At 52.0% G+C, this 20005-nt stretch overlaps 1 protein-coding gene and 1 long non-coding RNA gene across 7 annotated transcripts in view; one reads left to right on the top strand and one right to left on the bottom strand.

The window, feature by feature from the left end:
* Window positions 1-20005, bottom strand: part of CLTCL1 (clathrin heavy chain like 1) — a 112810-nt gene that overhangs the window by 4191 nt on the left and 88614 nt on the right. For 3 of the 6 annotated variants that reach the window (XM_004063012.3, XM_055374935.1, XM_055374936.1), the window contains 7 exons: window positions 17931-18095; window positions 16329-16436; window positions 13084-13251; window positions 12861-13010; window positions 7619-7750; window positions 4299-4409; window positions 3876-4046 (listed from right to left, as the gene is read on the bottom strand). In XM_004063012.3, the coding sequence (XP_004063060.2) occupies window positions 3876-4046; window positions 4299-4409; window positions 7619-7750; window positions 12861-13010; window positions 13084-13251; window positions 16329-16436; window positions 17931-18095 (1005 nt within the window). Of the gene's footprint in view, window positions 1-3875; window positions 4047-4298; window positions 4410-4685; window positions 6036-7618; window positions 7751-12860; window positions 13011-13083; window positions 13252-16328; window positions 16437-17930; window positions 18096-20005 lie in introns of those variants that run through there. The other 3 variants (XM_004063013.3, XM_063704781.1, XM_055374938.1) reach the window with 2 other exon arrangements.
* Window positions 652-4812, top strand: LOC129529570 (uncharacterized). Its single transcript, XR_008675115.2, has 3 exons — window positions 652-883; window positions 1364-1444; window positions 2272-4812. It is a non-coding gene; the product is annotated as an uncharacterized lncRNA (long non-coding RNA).

Raw genomic sequence — 20005 nt, forward strand, 5'->3', positions numbered from 1 at the left:
GGGCAGGGAGTGGCACTAGACTCTACCAAGGACTTCCTGCGCTGTGGAGCAAGCCTGGACCCATGGCTGAGCCATTCCCTATGCCCTGTTGCCCACTGGTGAAACAGAGATGCCACCACCGGAGGCTCTGGAGGGGACAGGTGGCTCATGGAGGCGCAGGTGCCCTGGGAGACAGGAACTCTAGCCCCGAGGGCAGAGGGTGTGCACAGGCTGCTCTGAGGAAGGCACTGATGGGAGTTTGGGGGTAGCGGGGCTGCTGCAGAGGTGCTGCACTCAGGTCCATGGAGCGTGTGACACCAGGGGAGCAGTTAGGAGGGGTACGGCTACTGCTCTAGAAACAGCAATGTGTTTTTCTTTCAAGTGGCTCAAAAACCCCTAACTGCTATTTTCATCCTTGCAAATGTATTTGTCTAAGACAATATCATTGACAAAATAACACCTGCACCTGACCAGTCCTGAAGAAGCCTGCACTTTCTGTGGCCATTCTCTATTTTCTAGCTCCACAGCAGGCACTGGATCACCTGATTCCCTCTATGGCAGGGGCTATTAGTACCCCTTTCAGAGACCAGGAACCTGAGACCCAGATGTAGTCACTTGCCCAGGGCCACGCCACCTGGAGTTGGCCATGACCCACTGACTGTGACCTGTGCTCTCCAGGGATACCCTGTGGCGGTCCCAGCTCCGCATGCCTGCCATCGCCTGCAGCACACACCTCTGAGTTCCGTTTGGGAGACCCCAGAGGACGCCCAGTGCCCACAACTGCATGGACCCGATGTGCTGAGCTGGCTCCGGAAAGAAGTCTCTCCCGCCGGCATGCTGCTCACCGATCGCTGCCTCCTGCCCCACACTGTTCCTACAAAGGCACCAGGATTCTGACCCTCAGGTGAGAGCTCCAGGTGCCTTTGGGTCTCCGCTTTGAGGACCTGTGACGCCCGCTCATCTGTCTCCCTGCCGTGCCCTCCACCGGCCCAGCCTACCCTTGCTGACTTGTCTTCCACATGTGCCTAAAGTGGGCCCTGCTCTGTTCCTCCTCTGTGGGCCTTGGGGACTGTCTCACTGGCTTCCCAGAGGACTTCCAGTAGAAGCAGCCCCCAGGAAGCTCCCAGTCAGTGTCCTGCTCCTGCGGCCTGGAGCCCAGCTTGAGTCAGGCTCTCCCACACCCTCCTCTCTCATCACCTCCCCGGCCCATGCCACTCTCAGGGAGGCTTGATCCTGGTCCCCGTCCCTGTGTCCAGCTCTCCAGTCTACACCTGTACTTCCGCAGGCCCCTGCTCTTCACTGGTGGGTGTGGGAGGGCCCCACTGACCGAGCTTTCATTTAAATGCTACTTCTGTCATCTGAAAATACATTTTTCTGTTGCTAGCTGGCTTCGCCCTGACTGGACACGCTGTGACCTGGCCACCCCTCCAGGAAGACTCCAGGAGGCTTCAGCTCTGGCCTCAGGGTAGGCTCCTCCAGTGGCAGTGCTGACCTTGGGAGGTCTGGGGAGCCGCCTGTGCAATGGGGCTTGTGGGCCCCACCCCTGCCTCTACCACCTACATACAGCACCACGCCCTAAGCTGTGACAACCAAACATTCCCTGGGGTCACAGTCACTCCTGGCTGACAGCCACTGTTCTGGGGGAAGCGCGCTCAGCCACTTTCTTTTTTTTTTTTTTCTTGAGACGGAGTCTCGCTCTGTCACCCAGGCTGGAGTGCAGTGGTGTGATCTCTGCTCACTGCAAGCTCTGCCTCCTGGGTTCACGCCATTCTCCTGCCTCAGCCTCCTGAGTGGCTGGGACTACAGGCTCCTGCCACCATGCCCAGCTAATTTTTTGTATTTTTAGTAGAGATGGGGTTTCACCATGTTAGCCAGGATGGTCTCGATCTCCTGACCCTGTGATCCGCCCGCCTCGGCCTCCCAAAGTGCTGGGATTACAGGCATGAGCCACCGCGCCCAGCCCTGTGCTCGGCCACTTTCTATCTGTGGCTTTGTCCTCTGGACTCTTCTGGGCCCACGTGGCTCGGAGTGGGTGGCTGGCAAGGCCAGTAGGCCTCTGGCAGCATTGATGGCCCTGCTCACTCATCACTGCCTGAGTGTTGAGGAGGCTGTGTGTTTACGCCCCTGACAGGGACCACATGGGTAGGACAGAGTGGCTGTGATCAGCCAGCCGAGGGCAGCCTTCCCTCAGGTGCGTCTGAGCCCAGCTGTCTCCTCCCAGCAGCCAGGTCCAGAGACCTCCAGGTGCGGTCTCAGAGCCTCAGCAGCTTTTCCTCTCCATTCCCTCTGCAGGGGCCCTGTGGGCACCTCAGGAAGGACCACAAGCACTGTCACCAAGGGCTAGGATATGTCACAGAACAGTCCAGAACACTGGAGGTGACAACTTAGGGTGAAACTCAATGCAACACTGATGCAGGGATCAGAGGCCTCCACGGAGTCTGAGCCAACAGCCACAGACCAGGAGCCATGAGAATGAGGCCCCTGTGCTGGACAGGAAGTGGCCAAGTATCCATGTGTCCTGTGAAGATACTCAGGAATGCCTAAGGCCAACTCCATAAGTAACACCCTCAGGTCAAGTCCAGAGTCTCTGGGCACAAGGAGCCCTTGGGAATTGGCTCAGCTGCATCACACAGCACCCACAAGGGCCCTCTTGTACAACTCCACCTCACCCCCACGGGGAGATGTTCAGGCCAAGCAGAGGATGTTAATGCCTTCAGGGTCTTGGGGGTCCCTCCAGGCAGCCCAACCTGTCTAGCAGATGCCCAGATCCCAGTCTGAGAATGATACTAAGAAACCTCTCACCAGCAGAAAAAACACACTGTTTCTTTTTCCTCTCAAGTGATCCTCCCACCTCAGCCTCTAAAGTAGCTGGGACTACAGGTGCACACAACCGTACCCAGCTTTGAAACAAATGTTTTGAATGTGATTTATTTATTTTTTTCCTTTTTTTTTTCCAAGACAGAGTCTCACTCTGTCACCTGGGATGGAATGGAGTGGCGCGATCTCCACTCACTGCAACCTCCGCCTCCTGGGTTCAAGCGATTCTCCTGCCTCAGCCTCCCAAGTAGCTGGGATTGCAGGAGTGCACCACTACACCCAGCTAACTTTTGTATTTTCAGTAGAGATAGGGTTTCACCATATTGGCCAGGCTGGTCTTGAACTCCTGACCTCAAATGATCTGCCCACCTCGGCCTCCCAAAGTGCTGGGATTACAGGCGTGAGCCACCGCGTCCAGCCTTTGAATGTGATTTTAATTTAGGTTTTTAAATTCCTCAAATCTTTTTTTTTTTTTGGAGACAGGGTCTCACTCTGTTGCCTACAGAGCAGTGGTGTGATCATAGCTCACTGCAGCCTCTGACTCCTGAGCTCAAGTGATCCTCCCTTCTCAGCCTCCCGAGTGGCTGGTACCACAGATGTCCATCATTACACCTGGCTAATTTTTTGTAAAGATGGGGTCTTGCCATGTCGCCCAGGCTGGTCTCAAACTCCTGGGCTCAAGCACTCTGCCCATCTCAACCTACCAAAGCGCTGAGATTACAGGTAAGTTCCCAAATCTTGATAGGAAGTAAAGTAGGTGCCAAGAAGTGAATCTTGCCACACTGTGTTTTGGTAGAGTGAAACTCACATAAAACTGCTGCGAAAAGAATCAACTCCATAAAACTCTACAAGTCTTTCAATCCAAACAGTTTTTAAGGGGTGCTAGCTCACTCCCAATTCTTACTCTATGTTCTAAATATGGTCTCCCATTAATACTAATCCCCCTACCCACCACAAGGATCCCCTGGTGAAGCTCAGAGCCAGGTCTCAGGAACAAGAGGGAAGGGGTGTGACCCCCAAAGCCATCAGGAAGCACACCAAGGCAGGAAGGTGGGAGGAAACGGGCCCAGGCCACCAACCTTGTAGAGATGATCCTTCTTGCAGAGCTCCACGCTCTGGGCCCACCAGTTATTGCCCTTGTACAGATAGGCCGCAATGCACCTGAACTCCATCAGCTGATGCTTCTCCAGCTGCTGAGCCAGGCTGATGTTGTCAAAGTTGTCATAGGCATCGATAGATGCCCTTAAGCCCTAGGAAGACAGCCTTTCTGTGAGGGATGGGACACTGACATGGGCTGCCTACACATGGAGCAGGCACCTTGTGTTACTTGATGGCTGTTGCTATCAGCACAGCCTTAGAAAGGCCCCTGCCCATATATCCACTGGTGTCCTGTGGGGCCTGCACACCCTCCTGTGCAAAGGCAGCCTGCTTTGAGAACAGAATGGCAGTTGCAGGGGAGGAGCCCAGCCCACCCAGGACAGGGCTCCCTCCTGCACACCCACCTGGTAGTCCTCCTCCTCTGTCAGCAGGTGGTTGAGTGCCTCATTCACACTCTTGTTGTTGTGGCTCTGGACTGACCGCAGGTAAGGCTTCACCAGGGGCAGCTGACCTGCCTGACAAGTTGAGGGAACCGTCAAGGCACTTGGCCAAGCTTGTTATGGGGACACTAGGCAGGGGCACAGGTGGGCACGTGCGTGCCATCCACTTGAATGGTCCAGCTCTGGAGCCAAGGGCACCTTCTGGACACCTAGAGCCAAAAGACCTACACTCACACAAAGAGGACTGTCTGGGCGATTCAGCGGATGCCAATGTCACCACAGACATTCACACCTTAGAGACACATGGGTTTGGGTCCAGACCACCACAATAAAGTGAACATTGCAATAAAGTGAGTCATATTAATTCATGTTTACACTATGTTGTAGCCTGTTAAGTGTGTTAACAGCATTATGTCTACAAAAACACAGTACACACCTTAATTAAAAATATTTTAGTGCTAAAGAATGCTAACAATCATCTGAGCCTTCAGTGAGTCGTAATCTTTTTGCTGGGGAGGGTCTTGCCTCAATGTTGATGGCTGCTGATTCATCCAAGTGGTGGCTGTTGAAGGCTGGAGAGGCTGTGGCAATTTCTTTTTCTTTTTTTTTTTTTTTGAGATGGAGTCTTGCTCTGTCGCCCACACTGGAGTGCAGTGCCGTGATCTCGGCTCACTGCATCCTCTGCCTCCCAGGTTCAAGCAATCAATTCTCCTGCCTCAGCCTCCTGAATAGCTGGGACCAGGCACTTGCCACCACCCCCGGCTAATTTTTGTATTTTTAGTAGAGACAGGGTTTCACCATATTGGTCAGGCTAGGTCTCGAACTCCTGAACTCAGGTGATCTGCCCACCTCTGCCTGCCAAAGTGCTAGGATTACAGGCATGAGCCACTGCGCCCAGCCGGCAATTTCTTTCCTTCTTTTTTTTGTGGGGGAGACGGAGTGCAGTGGTGCGATCTTGGCTCACTGCAATCTCTGCCTCCTGGGTTCAAGCGATTCTCCTGCCTCAGCCTCCTGAGTATCTGGGATTACAGGTGTGCGCCCACCACGCCTGGCTAATTTTTGTATTTTTAGTAGAGACAGAGTTTCACCACGTTGGTCAGGCTGGTCTCGACCTCCTGACCTCATGATCCACACGCCTTGGCCTCCCAAAGTGCTGGGATTACAGGCGTGAGTCACCGCGCTCGGCTGGCAATTTCTTAAAATAAGACATCAATGAGGTTTGCCTCACTGACTGACTCTTCCCTTTATGTAAGACCACTCTGGACTTGTGTTGCATAAAACAAAATCAACTAAACAAACTAAAAAGACTGCTGTGCAGCATGCAATGCTCTTTGATAGCACTGTACTCACAGTAGAACATTTTTCAAAATTGGTCTCAGTCCTCTCCAACCTTGCTGCCACTTTATCAACTAGGTTTATGCACTATTCTAAATCCCTTGTAGTCATTTCAACAATGTTCACAGCATCTGCCCCAGCAGTAGATTCTATCTTAAGAAACCACTTTCTTTGCTCATCCCTAAGAAGCAGCTCCTCATGTGTTCAAGTTGGATCCTAAGATTGCAGCAATTCAGCCCCTTCTTCAGGCTCCACTTCTAATTCTAGTTCTCCTGCTGTTTCCCCCACATCTGCAGTGACTTTCTCCACTGAAGTCCTGAACCCCCAAAGTTATCCATGAGGGTTGAATCCACTTCTTCCAAATTCCTGTTAATATATGGATATTTTCCTTATATACTGGTGTCTTTACTTGTTTCCAACTTCTTATTGATACATGATAGTTGTGCATATTAAGTGGGCATATGTAATATTTTGATACATATACACATGTGGGATGATCAAATCAGGGTAATTACGATGTCCGTCACCTCAAGCATTTATCATTTCTTTGTGTTGGGAACATTTCAAATCTTCTCCTTTAGCTATTTTGAAATGCACAATAATTTATTGTTTTTTTTGAGATGGAGTCTCTCTGTTGCCCAGGCTGGAGTGCTGTGGTACAATCTCGGCTCACTGCAACCTCCTGGGTTCAAGCAATTCTCCTGCCTCAGCCTCCCAAGTAGCTGGGACTACAGGTGCCTGTCACCACATCTGGCTAATTTTTGTATTTTTAGTAGAGACGGGGTTTCACCATGTTGGCCAGGCTAGTCTCGAACTCCTGACCTCGGGGGATCTGCCTGCCTTGGTCATCCACCCACCTTGGCCTCCCAAAGTGTTGGGATTACAGGCATAAGCCACCATTCCTGGCCATTAATTAGCCTAATTCCAATGCTGTTGTGTCTCAGGGAATAGGGAGGCCCAAGGAAAGGAAGAGGGACCAGGGCATGGCCAGTCAGCGGAGCAGTCAGAACACATACAACATTTATCCATTAAGTTTCCCTTCTTATAGGGGCATGGTTTGTGGCATCCCAAAACAATTACAATAGTAACATCAAAGATTGCTGGTTGTGTGCACTGGCTCAAGCCTATAATCCCAGCACTGGAGGAGGCCAAGGCGGGAAGATTGCTTGAGGCCAGGAGTTCAAGGTTGCAGTGAGCTATGACCATGCCACTGCACTCCCACCTGGGCAACAGAGCAAGACTGTCTCAAAAAAAAAAAAAAAAAAAGATCACTGATCACAGATCACCATAACATATATAATGACAAAATTTGAAATATTGTGAGAAATCCTAAAATGTGACACAGAGACATGAAGTGAGCACATGCTGTTGGAAAAATGGTGCTGATCGACTTTCTCAATGCAGGGTTACAAACCTCCAATCTTTTTTTTTTTTTTCTTTTGAGACGGAGTCTCACACTGTCGCCCAGGCTGGAGTGCAGTGGCACGATCTCGGCTCACTGCTAGCTCTGCCTCCCGGGTTCACGCCATTCTCCTGCCTCAGCCTCCCAAGCAGCTGGGACTACAGGTGCCCACCACCACGCCCAGCTAATTTTTGTATTTTTAGTAGAGACGGGGTTTCACCGTGGTAGCCAGGGTGGTCTCGATCTCCTGACCTCATGATCCGCCTGCCTCGGCCTCCCAAAGTGCTGGGATTACAGGTGTGAGCCACCGCACCCGGCCACAAACCGCTAATCTTTAAAAAAACACAGAATTTGAGAAGCACAATAAAATGAAGCATGATACAGGAGGTATTCCTGTATCTGAAACCTAAAACACTTTGATACACTGGTGAATCTTCAAGTCAGCTGGGGGTCATTTCAAAAACTCTTTATAAAGGTGCTATCATTCAGATGACTTTGTTAGAGCTAGCCCAATACACTCTTCTACCTGGGGTTTTGGTTGACTCACCTTTGAAAAGAAACTGACTGTCCAGGTGTGGTCCAGCCGGGGTGAAAGCACCAGCAGCAGGTCATTGATGAGCAGTGGTTTGAAATCCAAATAGAACTGCAGGGCTCTGTAACAGAGCTCAACGTTGGCAACCTGTGGTGAGCAAAGCTGAGGGTCAGTCCCTGCCCCTGTCTCCAGATACCCCAGGGCTCCTTCCAGTTTTTGCTCAAATGACACTTTACTACTGAGGCCTGCCACGACTACCCCCTATAAGACTCAATGGCCTGTGAAGGTGCCTCCTCTCATCCCTGAGGTATTTTGTCCCCTAGCACTGACACACTGAGCATTTTTCTTAAGAGGCCAGCCTCAGGGTTTCCTGCCTCAACCCAGCACCTACACCAGTATCTGATGCAGGGTCCACGATCACTCAGTATCGGCTGAATGAATGAAGTGTAATCAGTCAGAATGAAGCCCCACAGCAAAACCAAACAACAGAGTATGTTTCCATCCAAGCAAGATTACTCCAGCTTTCCTTGCAGGCCTCAGCCTGAGCCATAACCAAGTGGACAGCACGTCCTGTGACATCACCAGAGCTTTTGAGCTGAAACACTGTGGTGCTCAGACCCTGGGTGAGACCTGAAGGCCAGCTCACGCAGAGAGTGGACCACTCTGGGTGGACCCTGTGCCTGTGCTCCTGGGTCTCGAGATTTGGCCAGGCTGCTGTGTCTCTTAGCACTTTCCCCACTGGTCTGCCACCATTCTCTTGCTGGGCGATGTCATCTCTTTTTTTTTTTTTTTTTTTTTGAGACGGACTCTCACTCTGTCGCCCAGGCTGGAGTGCAGTGGTGCGATCTCTGCTCACTGCAAGCTCTGCCTCCTGGGTTCATGCCATTCTCCTGCCTCAGCCGCCTGAGTAGCTGGGACTACAGGCGCCTGCCACCATGCCCGGCTAATTTTTTGTATTTTTAGTAGAGCCGGGGTTTCACCGTGTTAGCCAGGATGGTCTCGATCTCCTGACCTCGTGATCTGCCCACCTCAGCCTCCCAAAGTGCTGGGATTACAGGCGTGAGCCACCGCGCCCAGCCCTGGCGGTGTCGTTTGGTGGCTTGCTGACTGTGGCATCGATGTCCAGGGCCTGGACACAGCTCTGTTCAGGGAGCATGCAAGCCAGATGGGCATGAACCAAGACAGTGGTGATCAATGTGTCTGCGTGAGTGTCGGGGTCCCAGGATGTGCACAGGGCACAGCTGGAGCTAAAGTCATGCTGGGATCCCAGGGTGATCACCACTGGAGCCTCCAGCACTGCTGGGTTTGGGTGACCTGGCAAAAATGTGGGGCCCGATGGGGTCTTCTGACTAAAAGGGGTCTAATGGTCCCACTATGGCTTACTGGCCACTTCAGGGTGTCTTCTTTCTCCTCTTTTCCTTTTGTGCTAGAGCACTCACTGTCACCAGAGATTCTGACCCAGACAGGCAGCAGGGTCCCTAGTACCCGCCGGACCGGATTCAGAGCAGAACGGTGAACTGGCCCCATCACAAAGCTTCACCTATGGCACTGGTGGGCCCCCAGACTCTGCCACAGGCCACAGGCCACTGTGGGTCCGCTCCTATTGGAGCTCTAGCACCTGTCAGCCTTCCAGGCTGGCCCTTTACTCAGCAGCAGGGCCAGGACATGGGGGCCTCAACTAGACACTGAAGAAGCAGAGAGCAGTCAGGATGTGATGTGGGGCTGAAGAGAAGGGTAGGGACTCAAGTTCATCTTCTGTGGCGAATCACCTCCTCAAAGCCCCACCTGCTTCCCCGCCAACCACAAGGCTCCTCAGGCCTCCCGTGAAGGAGATGAACCATCCAAGGACAAGCCCATTTCACTGAGACTCTTGCAGGTATCACGCGAGTGGACAGACTTGAAGTGGGGCACCAGCAGTCCTAGCTTCCCTTGCGGGACACCTGGTACCATGTGCGCTCTTGGCCCTTTCAACAGGTCCATGCAGCATGGCCGGAATGCCGTTTAAGGTGGAGTATAACTGCCATGTTCCCACCCAGTTCCTCTGGTGTTGAGGCCTGCAGGGACACACATCTCTGTTGGGCTCAGCTCCTGGGATCTGGAGCCCTCTGCACTACAGGAGGAATGAAGCAGGGAGCCCCTCTGGAGCGTCCTCCAGATCCAAGCTGAAAGACAGGATGGGGTGAGTCCACTAGCCACGCGCCAGGACATGGAGCACTGGCAGGCCCGTGCCCACTAGCATGGTCAGCAAGGACAGCCAGCACCCCATAAGACATGGTAGTATCCCTGTTTTATACAAGGGGAAACTGAAGGCTGGGCGTGGTGGCTCACACCTGTAATCCCAGCACTTTGGGAGGCCAAGGCAGGCGGATTGTGTCTGTAATTTATTCCTTCCAGTGGGTTCTTGGTCTCACTGACTTCCAAGAATGAAGCCGCAGACCCTCATGGTGAGTGTTACAGCTCTTAAAGATGTTGTGTCCACAGGAAGGGGAATATCACACTCTGGGGACTGTTGTGGGGTGGGGGGAGGGGGGAGGGATAGCACTGGGAGATATACCTAATGCTAGATGACGAGTTAGTGGGTGCAGCGCACCAGCATGGCACATGTATACATATGTAACTAACCTGCACAATGTGCACATGTACCCTAAAACTTAAAGTATAATAAAAAAATAAATAAATAAAAAAAAATAAATTCACTGCATAAACATAAAAAAAAAAAAAAAAAAAAATGTTGTGTCCAGAGTTTGTTCCTTCAGATGTTGAGAGGTGTGAGTTTCTTCCTTCTGGTGGGTTCGTGATCTGGCTGACTTCACAAATGAAGCTCCAGACCTTCGCAGTGAGTGTTACAGCTTTTAAACGTAGTGCAGACTCAATGAGTGAGCAGCAGCAAGATTGATTGTGAAAAGCAAAAGAACAAAGATCCCACAGCATGGAAAAAGACCCGAACAGGTTGCCACAGCTGGCTTGCGTGGCCAGCTTTTATTCCCTTATTTGGCCCCACCCACATCCTGCTGATTGGCCCATTTTACAGAGCGCTAATTGGTCCATTCTACAGAGTGCTGATTGGCCCATTTTACAGAGTGCTGATTGGTACGTTTTTTACAGAGTGCTGATTGGTGCGTTTACAATCCTTTAGCTAGATGCAGAGTGCTGATTGGTGCACTTACAATCCTTTAGCTGGACACAAAATTTCTCCAAGTCCCCACCCTACCCAAGAAGTCCAGGTGGCGTCACCTCTCAAGATCACCTGAGGTCAGGAGTTTGAGAACAGCCTGCCCAACATGGTAAAACCCTGTATCTATTAAAAATACAAAAATGAGCCGGGCGTGGTGGCAGGCACTTGTAATCCCAGCTACTCTGGAGGCTGAGGCAGGAGAATCGCTTGAGGCTGGGAGGCAGAGGTTGCAGTGAGCCGAGATCGCGCCACTGCACTCCAGCCTGAGTGACAGAGTGAGACTCCATTTCAAGAAAAATAATAATAAAACAAAAAAAGAAGAGAAAACTGAAGCTGAGATTCCGCCACAAGCTCCAGGGTAGCTGGCTGGCGTGCTGTGCTGCACAACCTGAAAGAAGTGCCCACCGGATGCCAGGCACCTGCCATGGACCACTTGGTCGGGAGGAAACATGATGTCCATTGTATGGATGGGATAACGAGGTTCACAGCGGTGACACCCCTAGCCCACATGGAGAGAGACAGTGAATGGCTGAGCTGGGGTGCCCCCCGTCTGAGTTAGCAAGCTCCCCTGCTCAGGCTGCTGCTGGCCCAGCCCTATGGCTAAGTGGATTCCTGCTATCGTGTGCCCCAAATACAGATTGGATGTCGTCCATCTGATTGGACCCCTGCACTGGCGAGTATCCTCCTACCCCCTTCACACCTGAGCTGACAGTGTCTGTCTCCCACACGGCAGGGTGTAGTAGAAGCATCATGAATCACACAAGGAACTGGACTCAGCCATCAGCCCTGCAGGCACCAGATGAGAGATGCTGCTCTCCCACACAGTGAGTCTCAGCTGTCCTGCTATTATTTTATATGCCAGTAAGAAACAAAAGCATGGCCACTTCCACCACAGCTCAGCAATTTTTAAAAACACCCTTATATCAGAGGAGTTACAATGTGAATAAAATACACGCAGGATTGATCAAGTATGGATTTTCCAGCACACAGACAAATCTACAAGGCAGCAGCCACGTGTGCCAGGCCACAGTAAGGTATGACCTGGCCGCACTCCCTCCAGCAACCTGCAGACTCTGCTCAGGGTGGGACGCCCCATCAAAGGCCCCCACCTTCACGTACCACCATGCCCAGTAATATGGATGTCCTCCAACAAGAAGCTCGGGCTTGTGGCCTGGTGCTCAATACTGGGTTCCTTCAAATAGTTCCCAGGAAAGGCAGAGGCTGAAGGCCTCACCTGGCAGCACACGTGCCACTCGCGCCCACCCTCAGTAGCCGCATGTGGAAAAGAGGTACATGAGCGAGGCCACAGCTCACTGCTGTGCCACTCCAGTCACAAGCCGACTGTGACAAGTTAGTTACCCAAAGACCATGGCACAAAGCGCAGATACCCAATGCAAAGGGATGGGGGCTGAGGATAAAGAATTCCAGCCCCTTCACCAAACTCATATACAGAGCTGGAGAGGGGTGGGTCCTGAGGTTGAACTCTCTAAGAGACCGGAAACAAAATAACAAAGGCTCACTTGACCATGGCACCCAAACCCGACACCACCCAACAGTGTGGCTGCTGGCAGAGAAACTCGGGTCCCGGTTTAGCCCAGTTAGGCTACAGGATGGAGGCCCACTCCCAGACAGGTAAGGCCGCTGGTGCTGGGGAGAGACATGAACTAAAAAAAAAAAAGGTCCGATGGTGAACAATAACCACGGGAAGTGGGGGTGGGAGCCCTGAGCTGACAGGGCAGAAGGAAGAACGAACTGAGGCCTGGCCACGAGGGCGTGGTATGGTGGGAGGGGCGGGCAGGCAGAGCCACAGGGCCACAGGGCCACGGCTGCATGCTGGCCTGACCCCGCCCACAGCTCAGCTGTGCATCGCTAGACGGGTCACCTGCCCTTCTTAAGTGTCAGTTCCCTTCAAAGATGGAATTACTACCATCTGCCCAGAGGGTGGTGGACTCATACAAGTGAACACACACACAGCACGGGGGCATGCTGGTACTCATTCCACTCCCACCTGCCCATTCCCCTGCACCCAGAATAGGGCCTGGCAGAGGCTGGCAGGATCCAGCACTCTGTATCCCCTCTTACCTTGGTAATGATGTCCTTGAACTGACCCTCCTTCCAGGCCTCAGTGGGGTGGCTCATCATGGTGAGCACAGCATTGTCATACTCCTCGTACTTGTCATAGAGGAACACCAGCTCAGCCCACAGGTGTGCCTGCTCTGCAGCCCTCAGCACCTGGACAAGGAGGTCAGGGTCGGCTTGTGCTGCACGTGGCCACGGCTGCCAGACTGCAAGGAGTACACGGTACCTTTGGGATGTTGACACGGGACCAGAAAAGCTCCAGATGCTCCAGCATCTTCTGTGGCTTGAATTTGGAGTAGAGGATGGCCAGCTCAGTGAACATGCCCATGTGGGCCCGCTCCAGGCCCAGGGCGGCTTCCAACAGCAAGATCAGCTCCTCAAAGTAGCCACGATCCTAGCAGACCAACAGCCACGCGTGGGGCAGAGTGATTGCATGCCTCCTGCAGCCACCCTCCAGCCCATGCCCACGCCACAGGGACTGTGCTTGTGACTGGGAATGATCCCGAGGAGGCATGTGTGAAGAAAACGTGTATACATACTGTGCTACAGATCATGCCATTTACTTAGCAACTTATTGGATCATCTGACAATTACCAGTGGCACACTGCACTACAATTTTCAAGTTTAGTAAGTGCAAATTAGTATTGCCAATTTTATTTAAAGAATTAGAAAAAAAATAGGAAGTGGGTGGTAACAGGGTCTGGGAATGATTTGTTTTAATCCCTTGCTACAGCTCATTACTGAGATCCTGGCTCCAACAAACCTTCAACTCCACTCACGATGCCACGTGGCTGCTGTTTCACTGTGTCCCTAATTATGATGGCCAGCCCCTTGCATTCAGCCCCACACGCCTCTGACACTCTCCCTGGACAAGACCAGACGTCTGGTTACAGCCTGCTCAGCATGCAGAAAGCCTGGAGAAACACCCAGGCATGTGACCCTTTCCCTTTACCCTAACGACCACAGCCCTGGGAGGGTCCGACCTAGAGGACTGCCTCACACCTCTTGTTTTCCCAAGGAGGACACCCTTCTGTGCCCCCTCCACTCTCAGACTAACCTCATTTCCCAGTGGCACACTTGTCTGCTGGCAGCATCTGCACCCCCCAATCAGCTACAGACACGCCGCCTGTGCTCCTGTCTGGAACCTGCCCAGCCTGCAGCTCCATCCCACCTGCTTGCCTACCAAGGCCACAGCTCTGGTGACTCCTCATTTCTCTTCTGCCTTATCTTCACTCTCCATAGCTGGGTTCAGCAAGCATCCCGCTAATCCTCCTATCCTAAACACCCTCTTGACCCGATGTCCCTGCTAGCTACCTCCCATTTTTTCTACTTCCTTTTGCAGCAAAAACTCCTCACAACAACCATTCCCATTCCTCTCCCTGTTCTCTCCAGCCACCATCAGGCTGAGTCTCTCCCAAGCTCCAGGTCACGAGCAGCCCCCTGGCCCTGCCATCCTGCTGTCTGCTCAGCAGCAGGCCCTGTCCCTGCTGACCGGCCCCTCCTCTCCGGTGCATCCAGGAGCCAGCACACTCTCTGGGTTTTCTTCCCACTGTACTGGCTGCTCCTGCTCCCCTCCTCAGCCCACCCCTGTTGGGCAGTCTGGTCTTTTCACCTACACTCATCCCCAGGAGACTGCAGGCAAACATAGATGGATGTGGATCACCTATATGTCAGCAACTCCAGGTTCACTGCTCTAGCTAGGCCCCTCCTCTGTGGAGCTCCAGATCTGTCTCCAGCTGCCTACATGATGCTCCCACCTGAACATCCAGCGGGCAGCTCAAGACTTAGCACCATGTGTCCAGAAAGTAATTCTTGTCCTTCCCTCCCAAGCTGCACCTTCAGTCTTCCCCTCATCCACTGGTGATAACTCTGTTATTTCTACTTATTCAAGCCAAAACCAAATGGAGTTATCCTGGGCTTTTCTCTCTCACTCCACATCAGTGCATTAGCATATCAAGGTGGCTGCTCATTCAAAACACACACCCAATCCTGATGGCCTGATCACCTCTCACCCTGTCACCACCACCCTAGTCAGAGTCACTGTCCCTTCTCGCCTAGACCACTGCAACAGCCTCTAGCTGCTCTCCTGGCTCCTGTCCCTACTCCTCAAGTATGTGGTCTCAGCACATGAGCCACCATGATCCTTTTACCCCCGACAGCCCTGCACCCATCCCAAGTACAGCCCGTGACCTTCCTAACAGCCTGAGATCTGGCCCTCCGTCAGCCTCTCTGCCCCATCTCTGGCTCCAGCCCCTTCCTTGAATACACAGCACGCTTCTGCCTCAGGACTTTGCCTGGCCACTGACCCTTCCCTCAAATGTTCCCATGACCAAATCCTTCCATTTCTTCAGGTCTTTGCTCAAATGTCACCGCCTCAATTGCTGCTACCTTGACCGCCCCTTTATGAAACTCCATCCAGGCACTCCCATGCCCTCAAACCGGCTCCATTTTCCTCTATAACTGATCACCTTCAAACACACTATATAATTATTCATTAGGTTTGTTGCTTGCCTGCCAACCTTGCTGAATGCCAATTCAATTAAATAGAGGCTTTTCTGTTTTGTTCACTGACACAATTATTGAGAATAATGCCTAGCACACAGTAGGTACTCAAAGATTTGCTGACTAAATTGTTCTTTTGTCAACGCTGTACTGCTTGATCACACTCCCTGTTGGCTTTCCAGTTCATTTCTCAGGCGCCTCTCTGGGGGTGGGAAAGCATTTCTCATTGAAAAGCCATCACACCCAGCTAATATCTGGACACTCTGGCGCTGGTGTGAGTCCCTCCAGACAACGTCTCACATAGTGATGGGTTTGGGGCTCAATTTCCATGGCCATGGTGACACTGCTGAGCAGAGTCATATCCCATCTTCGTCTGCCTTGACTAACCATACCTGGAGTTGTCATGTGGCTCTAGGAATCCCACAGGTGGAAGCCCAGGTCCCTAAACACACAAATCACTGTCTACCAACCACTCAAGAGAGCCTACCTACAGCATTAACATACAGGGCCCCACTCTTCCAAAGGGTCCAGGTGGGGTTCCCTCTCTTGCCTGTGCTTTGTCCCTAAGGCACTTGAAAAACAGACTACTGGGGCTGCACACTGTGGGGAACTAGGCTATGGACTAGAGCTCTGCCACCACCAGCCCAGTATTCTCAGCAACCCTCCAAGGGTTGTTCCCGTCATGCAAGCCACTGACTGGGCTTCTGAAGGCCCAATAACACAAGAGGATGGAGAGAACTTAAAAAACACAAAATTCCAGCCAGCCATGAGGTCGAGGATAGCTAACAAGGCAATTGAATTTAGTTCATAAATGACTGTCTAACACATGAATCTTCCCCTCGGGGCCATGCTTCATATTTGCAGATGCAACACTGTGATGGTCATGAGCTAAGGGGATGACCGTGCCTCTCTGTGGAGTGTTTAGGCATCACTTGTCATCTGCATTACCAGCAGAGATCATCTGGTCACCTGGTAATAGCACATCAGCTCCTCCAGCTCATCTGCATGAATGACGATGTGAAGACCACACAGCTGTGCGAAGCGGAACTCCTGTCCATCCACGCAGGCAAAGCACACCTAGGGGACGGAGGGCAAGCGTGAGGGTCCCCAAGACAGGACACAGCACCACAGCAGCTGACTTACAAGGGACACAGTTGCAAATGCAGAAATACCAGCAGTGGGGTATTTTAAGTTGGATTCTGAACAAGTAGCTAACTCTATGATGAACTGTACAAGACTGGGAGGAAAAAATATAACATTTGTAATCTGCAGGCCAAGGGGGTGCTTGAGACCATGGAAAGAATAAAGTTTGTGCATTACTTCTTAGGCCCTGAGTTTTGTTCAGGTGGCGGGAAAGTCATGCTGGAATTTCAGGTTTGGGGTTTGAAAAGGAAGGCTAAAAAATAATGACCATCAGAGTGCATCTCATCTGAGTGTTGTTTTCACGGGGGAGCTTGTTTTAATAATTTTTTAGACTACTTTTGTTTTCTGCACTGTACAGTATGTATACTTAATGATAACAAGCCTTGAGAAGTGCAGAATTCCCCTGTACAAAAATAATCACATAAGCCAGTGTCATTAACTTGAGATATAATCTTTGGCCGACTGTTTCCTATGTGTGATGCATACACCAGCACCCTGACAAATTTCCCACATAAACACAGTGGAATTACATCATACATTCTGCATGATGATATATTCCTCGCATAATATTGGCAACATCTTTTCCTGCAACTCTGCCTATTCATCTTAAACAGCAGGGTAGAGTTGTAATGCATACATTAACAAAGGCCTTGGCCAGGCACAGTGGCTCATGCCTGTAATCCCAGCACTTCGGGAGGCTGAGGTGGGTGGATCATGAGGTCAGGAGATAGAGACCATCCTGGCTAACACGGTGAAACCCCGACTCTACTAAAAAATACAAAAAAATTAGCCGGGCGTGGTGGCGGGCGCCTGTAGTCCCAGCTACTCGGGGGGCTGAGGCAGGAGAATGGTGTGAACCCGGGAGGCAGAGCTTGCAGTGAGCCGAGATCGTGCCACTGTACTCCAGCCTGGGCGACAGAGCTAAACTCCATCTCAAAAACAAAAACAAAACAAACAAACAAACAAACAAAAGGCCCTGACATTGGACCTTTAGGCTAATTTTAATCTTTCATTAAACAATGCTGTTTTGGATATTTCTTCAGTTTTTTCTACTTGAAGATGGATTCTGATATTATCAGAGAGCCTCCAGACAATTTACCAATTTGCCACAAAGGACCAATAATGTAAATTTACACTGATTATGCAAATAAGGTGACATGATTTAAAAGTGTTATGAAAATACTTATAACACTGGTAATTCCATGCTATTAAGGCTACCTCTGGGGGCCAACTGGTTCGACATCAGATTCTCTGGGGCCTCTGTTCCAACTACAAACACTAGCCTAGAGGCTCTGAGAATCCCAAGGGTTCAGACCCCTGCCTGGGCAAGAGACCGGCACCCAGAAGAGTACCGAGCAGAACGCAAAGGACACGGAGAGCGTGCCTGTCCAGAGCACACTCTGCCGTCTGCAGTTGCCCGCAGCTCACCTCCTTCCACGTCCGGGTGCTGCTGGCCTTGCGGCTGTTGTCCACTGCTGCCTGATACTCACCGAGGTGAACCAAGGTGGAAGCCAGGCAGGCAAAGTTAGAAACATTGCTATAGAGCAGCTTGGCAGCCTCGTACATTCCCTCCTCGTAACAGCGGTCTCCAACCTACGGATAATAAGGTAGCTCGACTGAGACACTCTTCAATGGGAAGATTTCTCCAGAGTTGCTTTTAAGTTCCTAGATGGCAGAGGTATTTTTCTGTTTGCTAGGGTGGTAAGCATCTTTCTGATCGCACCAGTGACCAGATGAAGTTGGCCTTGGCTTTCTAGTCCCTGGACACCCTCCTCCACCTCAGGGGGCGCTTCTACCTGCCCGCTCCTATCTAACCCTGCGTTCTGGCACCTCTCAGGCCCCGGCTGTCACCTACCACATCTGCACCCCACTGGGCCTGGGCTGAGGAGGTGTGCTCCTTGCTGCTTCCAAGCCGTTCCCCTTCCTCCTCAATAAAAACCGTTCACAACCAATCTTGTGTCAGGTATCACTCACCAGCCCTAGTTCTGATGCCATTTACAAATCTTTCTCATTCTCTGGCAATTTATTTGACTTCCTATGAGCTGGGGACCTTGTTCTTCTCACAAGAACAAGTCACTGCCATAGCCACACCTTACACCTCAGAAGAGAGATGCCAGCCCTGGGAACCTTCCACAAGTACCTACTCTGCCTAGCACTGCCCAGCTCGCCATCCTGAGCGCCTCAACTCCACCAGTCCAGTGACTGAACTGAATTCCTGCAGCCCTGTCCATGCCCAACTTGCACTTGCCCCAGCTGGTGGCCCCAGATCATGCTGGACAGCTGCTGGCATTCACCCTTGACTCTCCTGATTGTTCTTAGTCCTGCTCAGAGCTAGTTCTCTGCCCATTCCATACCTGTGGCTGCAGAGCTAAACACAGACAGCAGAACCCCAAAGTGCTGATGGGTCTCTCTAAATTCATGAAGGCTAACATCAAATGCACTGGCAACACTACCCATCCTACTTCCGCCATCCACGGCACCTCCCCCAACACCCCTCCTTCCGCCATCACGGCACCTCCCGCACCACCCCTCCTTCCGCCATCACGGCACCTCACCCACCACCCCTCCTTCCGTCATCACGGCACCTCCCGCACCACCTCTCCTTCCGCCATCACGGCACCTCACCCACCACCCCTCCTTCCGTCATCACGGCACCTCCCGCACCACCCCTCCTTCCGCCATCACCGCACCTCCCGCACCACCCCTCCTTCCGTCATCACGGCACCTCCCGCACCACCCCTCCTTCCGTCATCACGGCACCTCCCGCACCACCCCTCCTTCCGTCATCACGGCACCTCCCGCACCACCCCTCCTTCCGCCATCACGGCACCTCCCCCACCACCCCTCCTTCTGTCATCCATGGCACCTCCCCTCCTTCCGTCATCCATGGCACCTCCCCTCCTTCCGTCATCCATGGCATCTCCTGCACTACCCTACTTCCGTCATCCATGGCACCTCTTGTACCACCCCTACACGCCTGTCATCCATAGCACCTCTACTGCCACCCCTCCTTCCATCATCCATGGCATCTCTCATGTTAACTCTTTCGTATCTCCTCCTCTTCTCAAAGCTCTAACGATTCCTCAAGCTGAGTATTTGGCTTCCCTTTTCCTGAGAAAACAAACTATCAGGAGAGCCTTTCACAGCACAGTGTCCGTGGATGTCCTTCCTATGCCACCAAGGCCTGCTCCATGGATGTCCCTGACCCCCTCTCCACATGCTCCATGTCAGGGTTTCAGCAAATCCCTGCACCAGCATCACCTTCTGCACTCATCCACTCTGACAAGCTTAAAGAACCACTGTTCTTTTCTCTAGTTTAAAACAAAACAAAACTGGCCAGGCACAGTGGCTCACACCTGTAATCCTAGCATTTTGAGAGGCTGAGGCAGGTGGATCACCTGAGGTCAGGAGTTTGAGACCAGCCTGGCCAATATGGTGAAACCCTGTCTCTACTACAAATAGAAAAATTAGCTGAGCGTGGTGGCGGGCGCCTGTAATCCCAG

This window comes from Gorilla gorilla, chromosome 23, assembly GCF_029281585.2.
Source record: "Gorilla gorilla gorilla isolate KB3781 chromosome 23, NHGRI_mGorGor1-v2.1_pri, whole genome shotgun sequence".
NCBI lineage: Eukaryota > Metazoa > Chordata > Mammalia > Primates > Hominidae > Gorilla > Gorilla gorilla.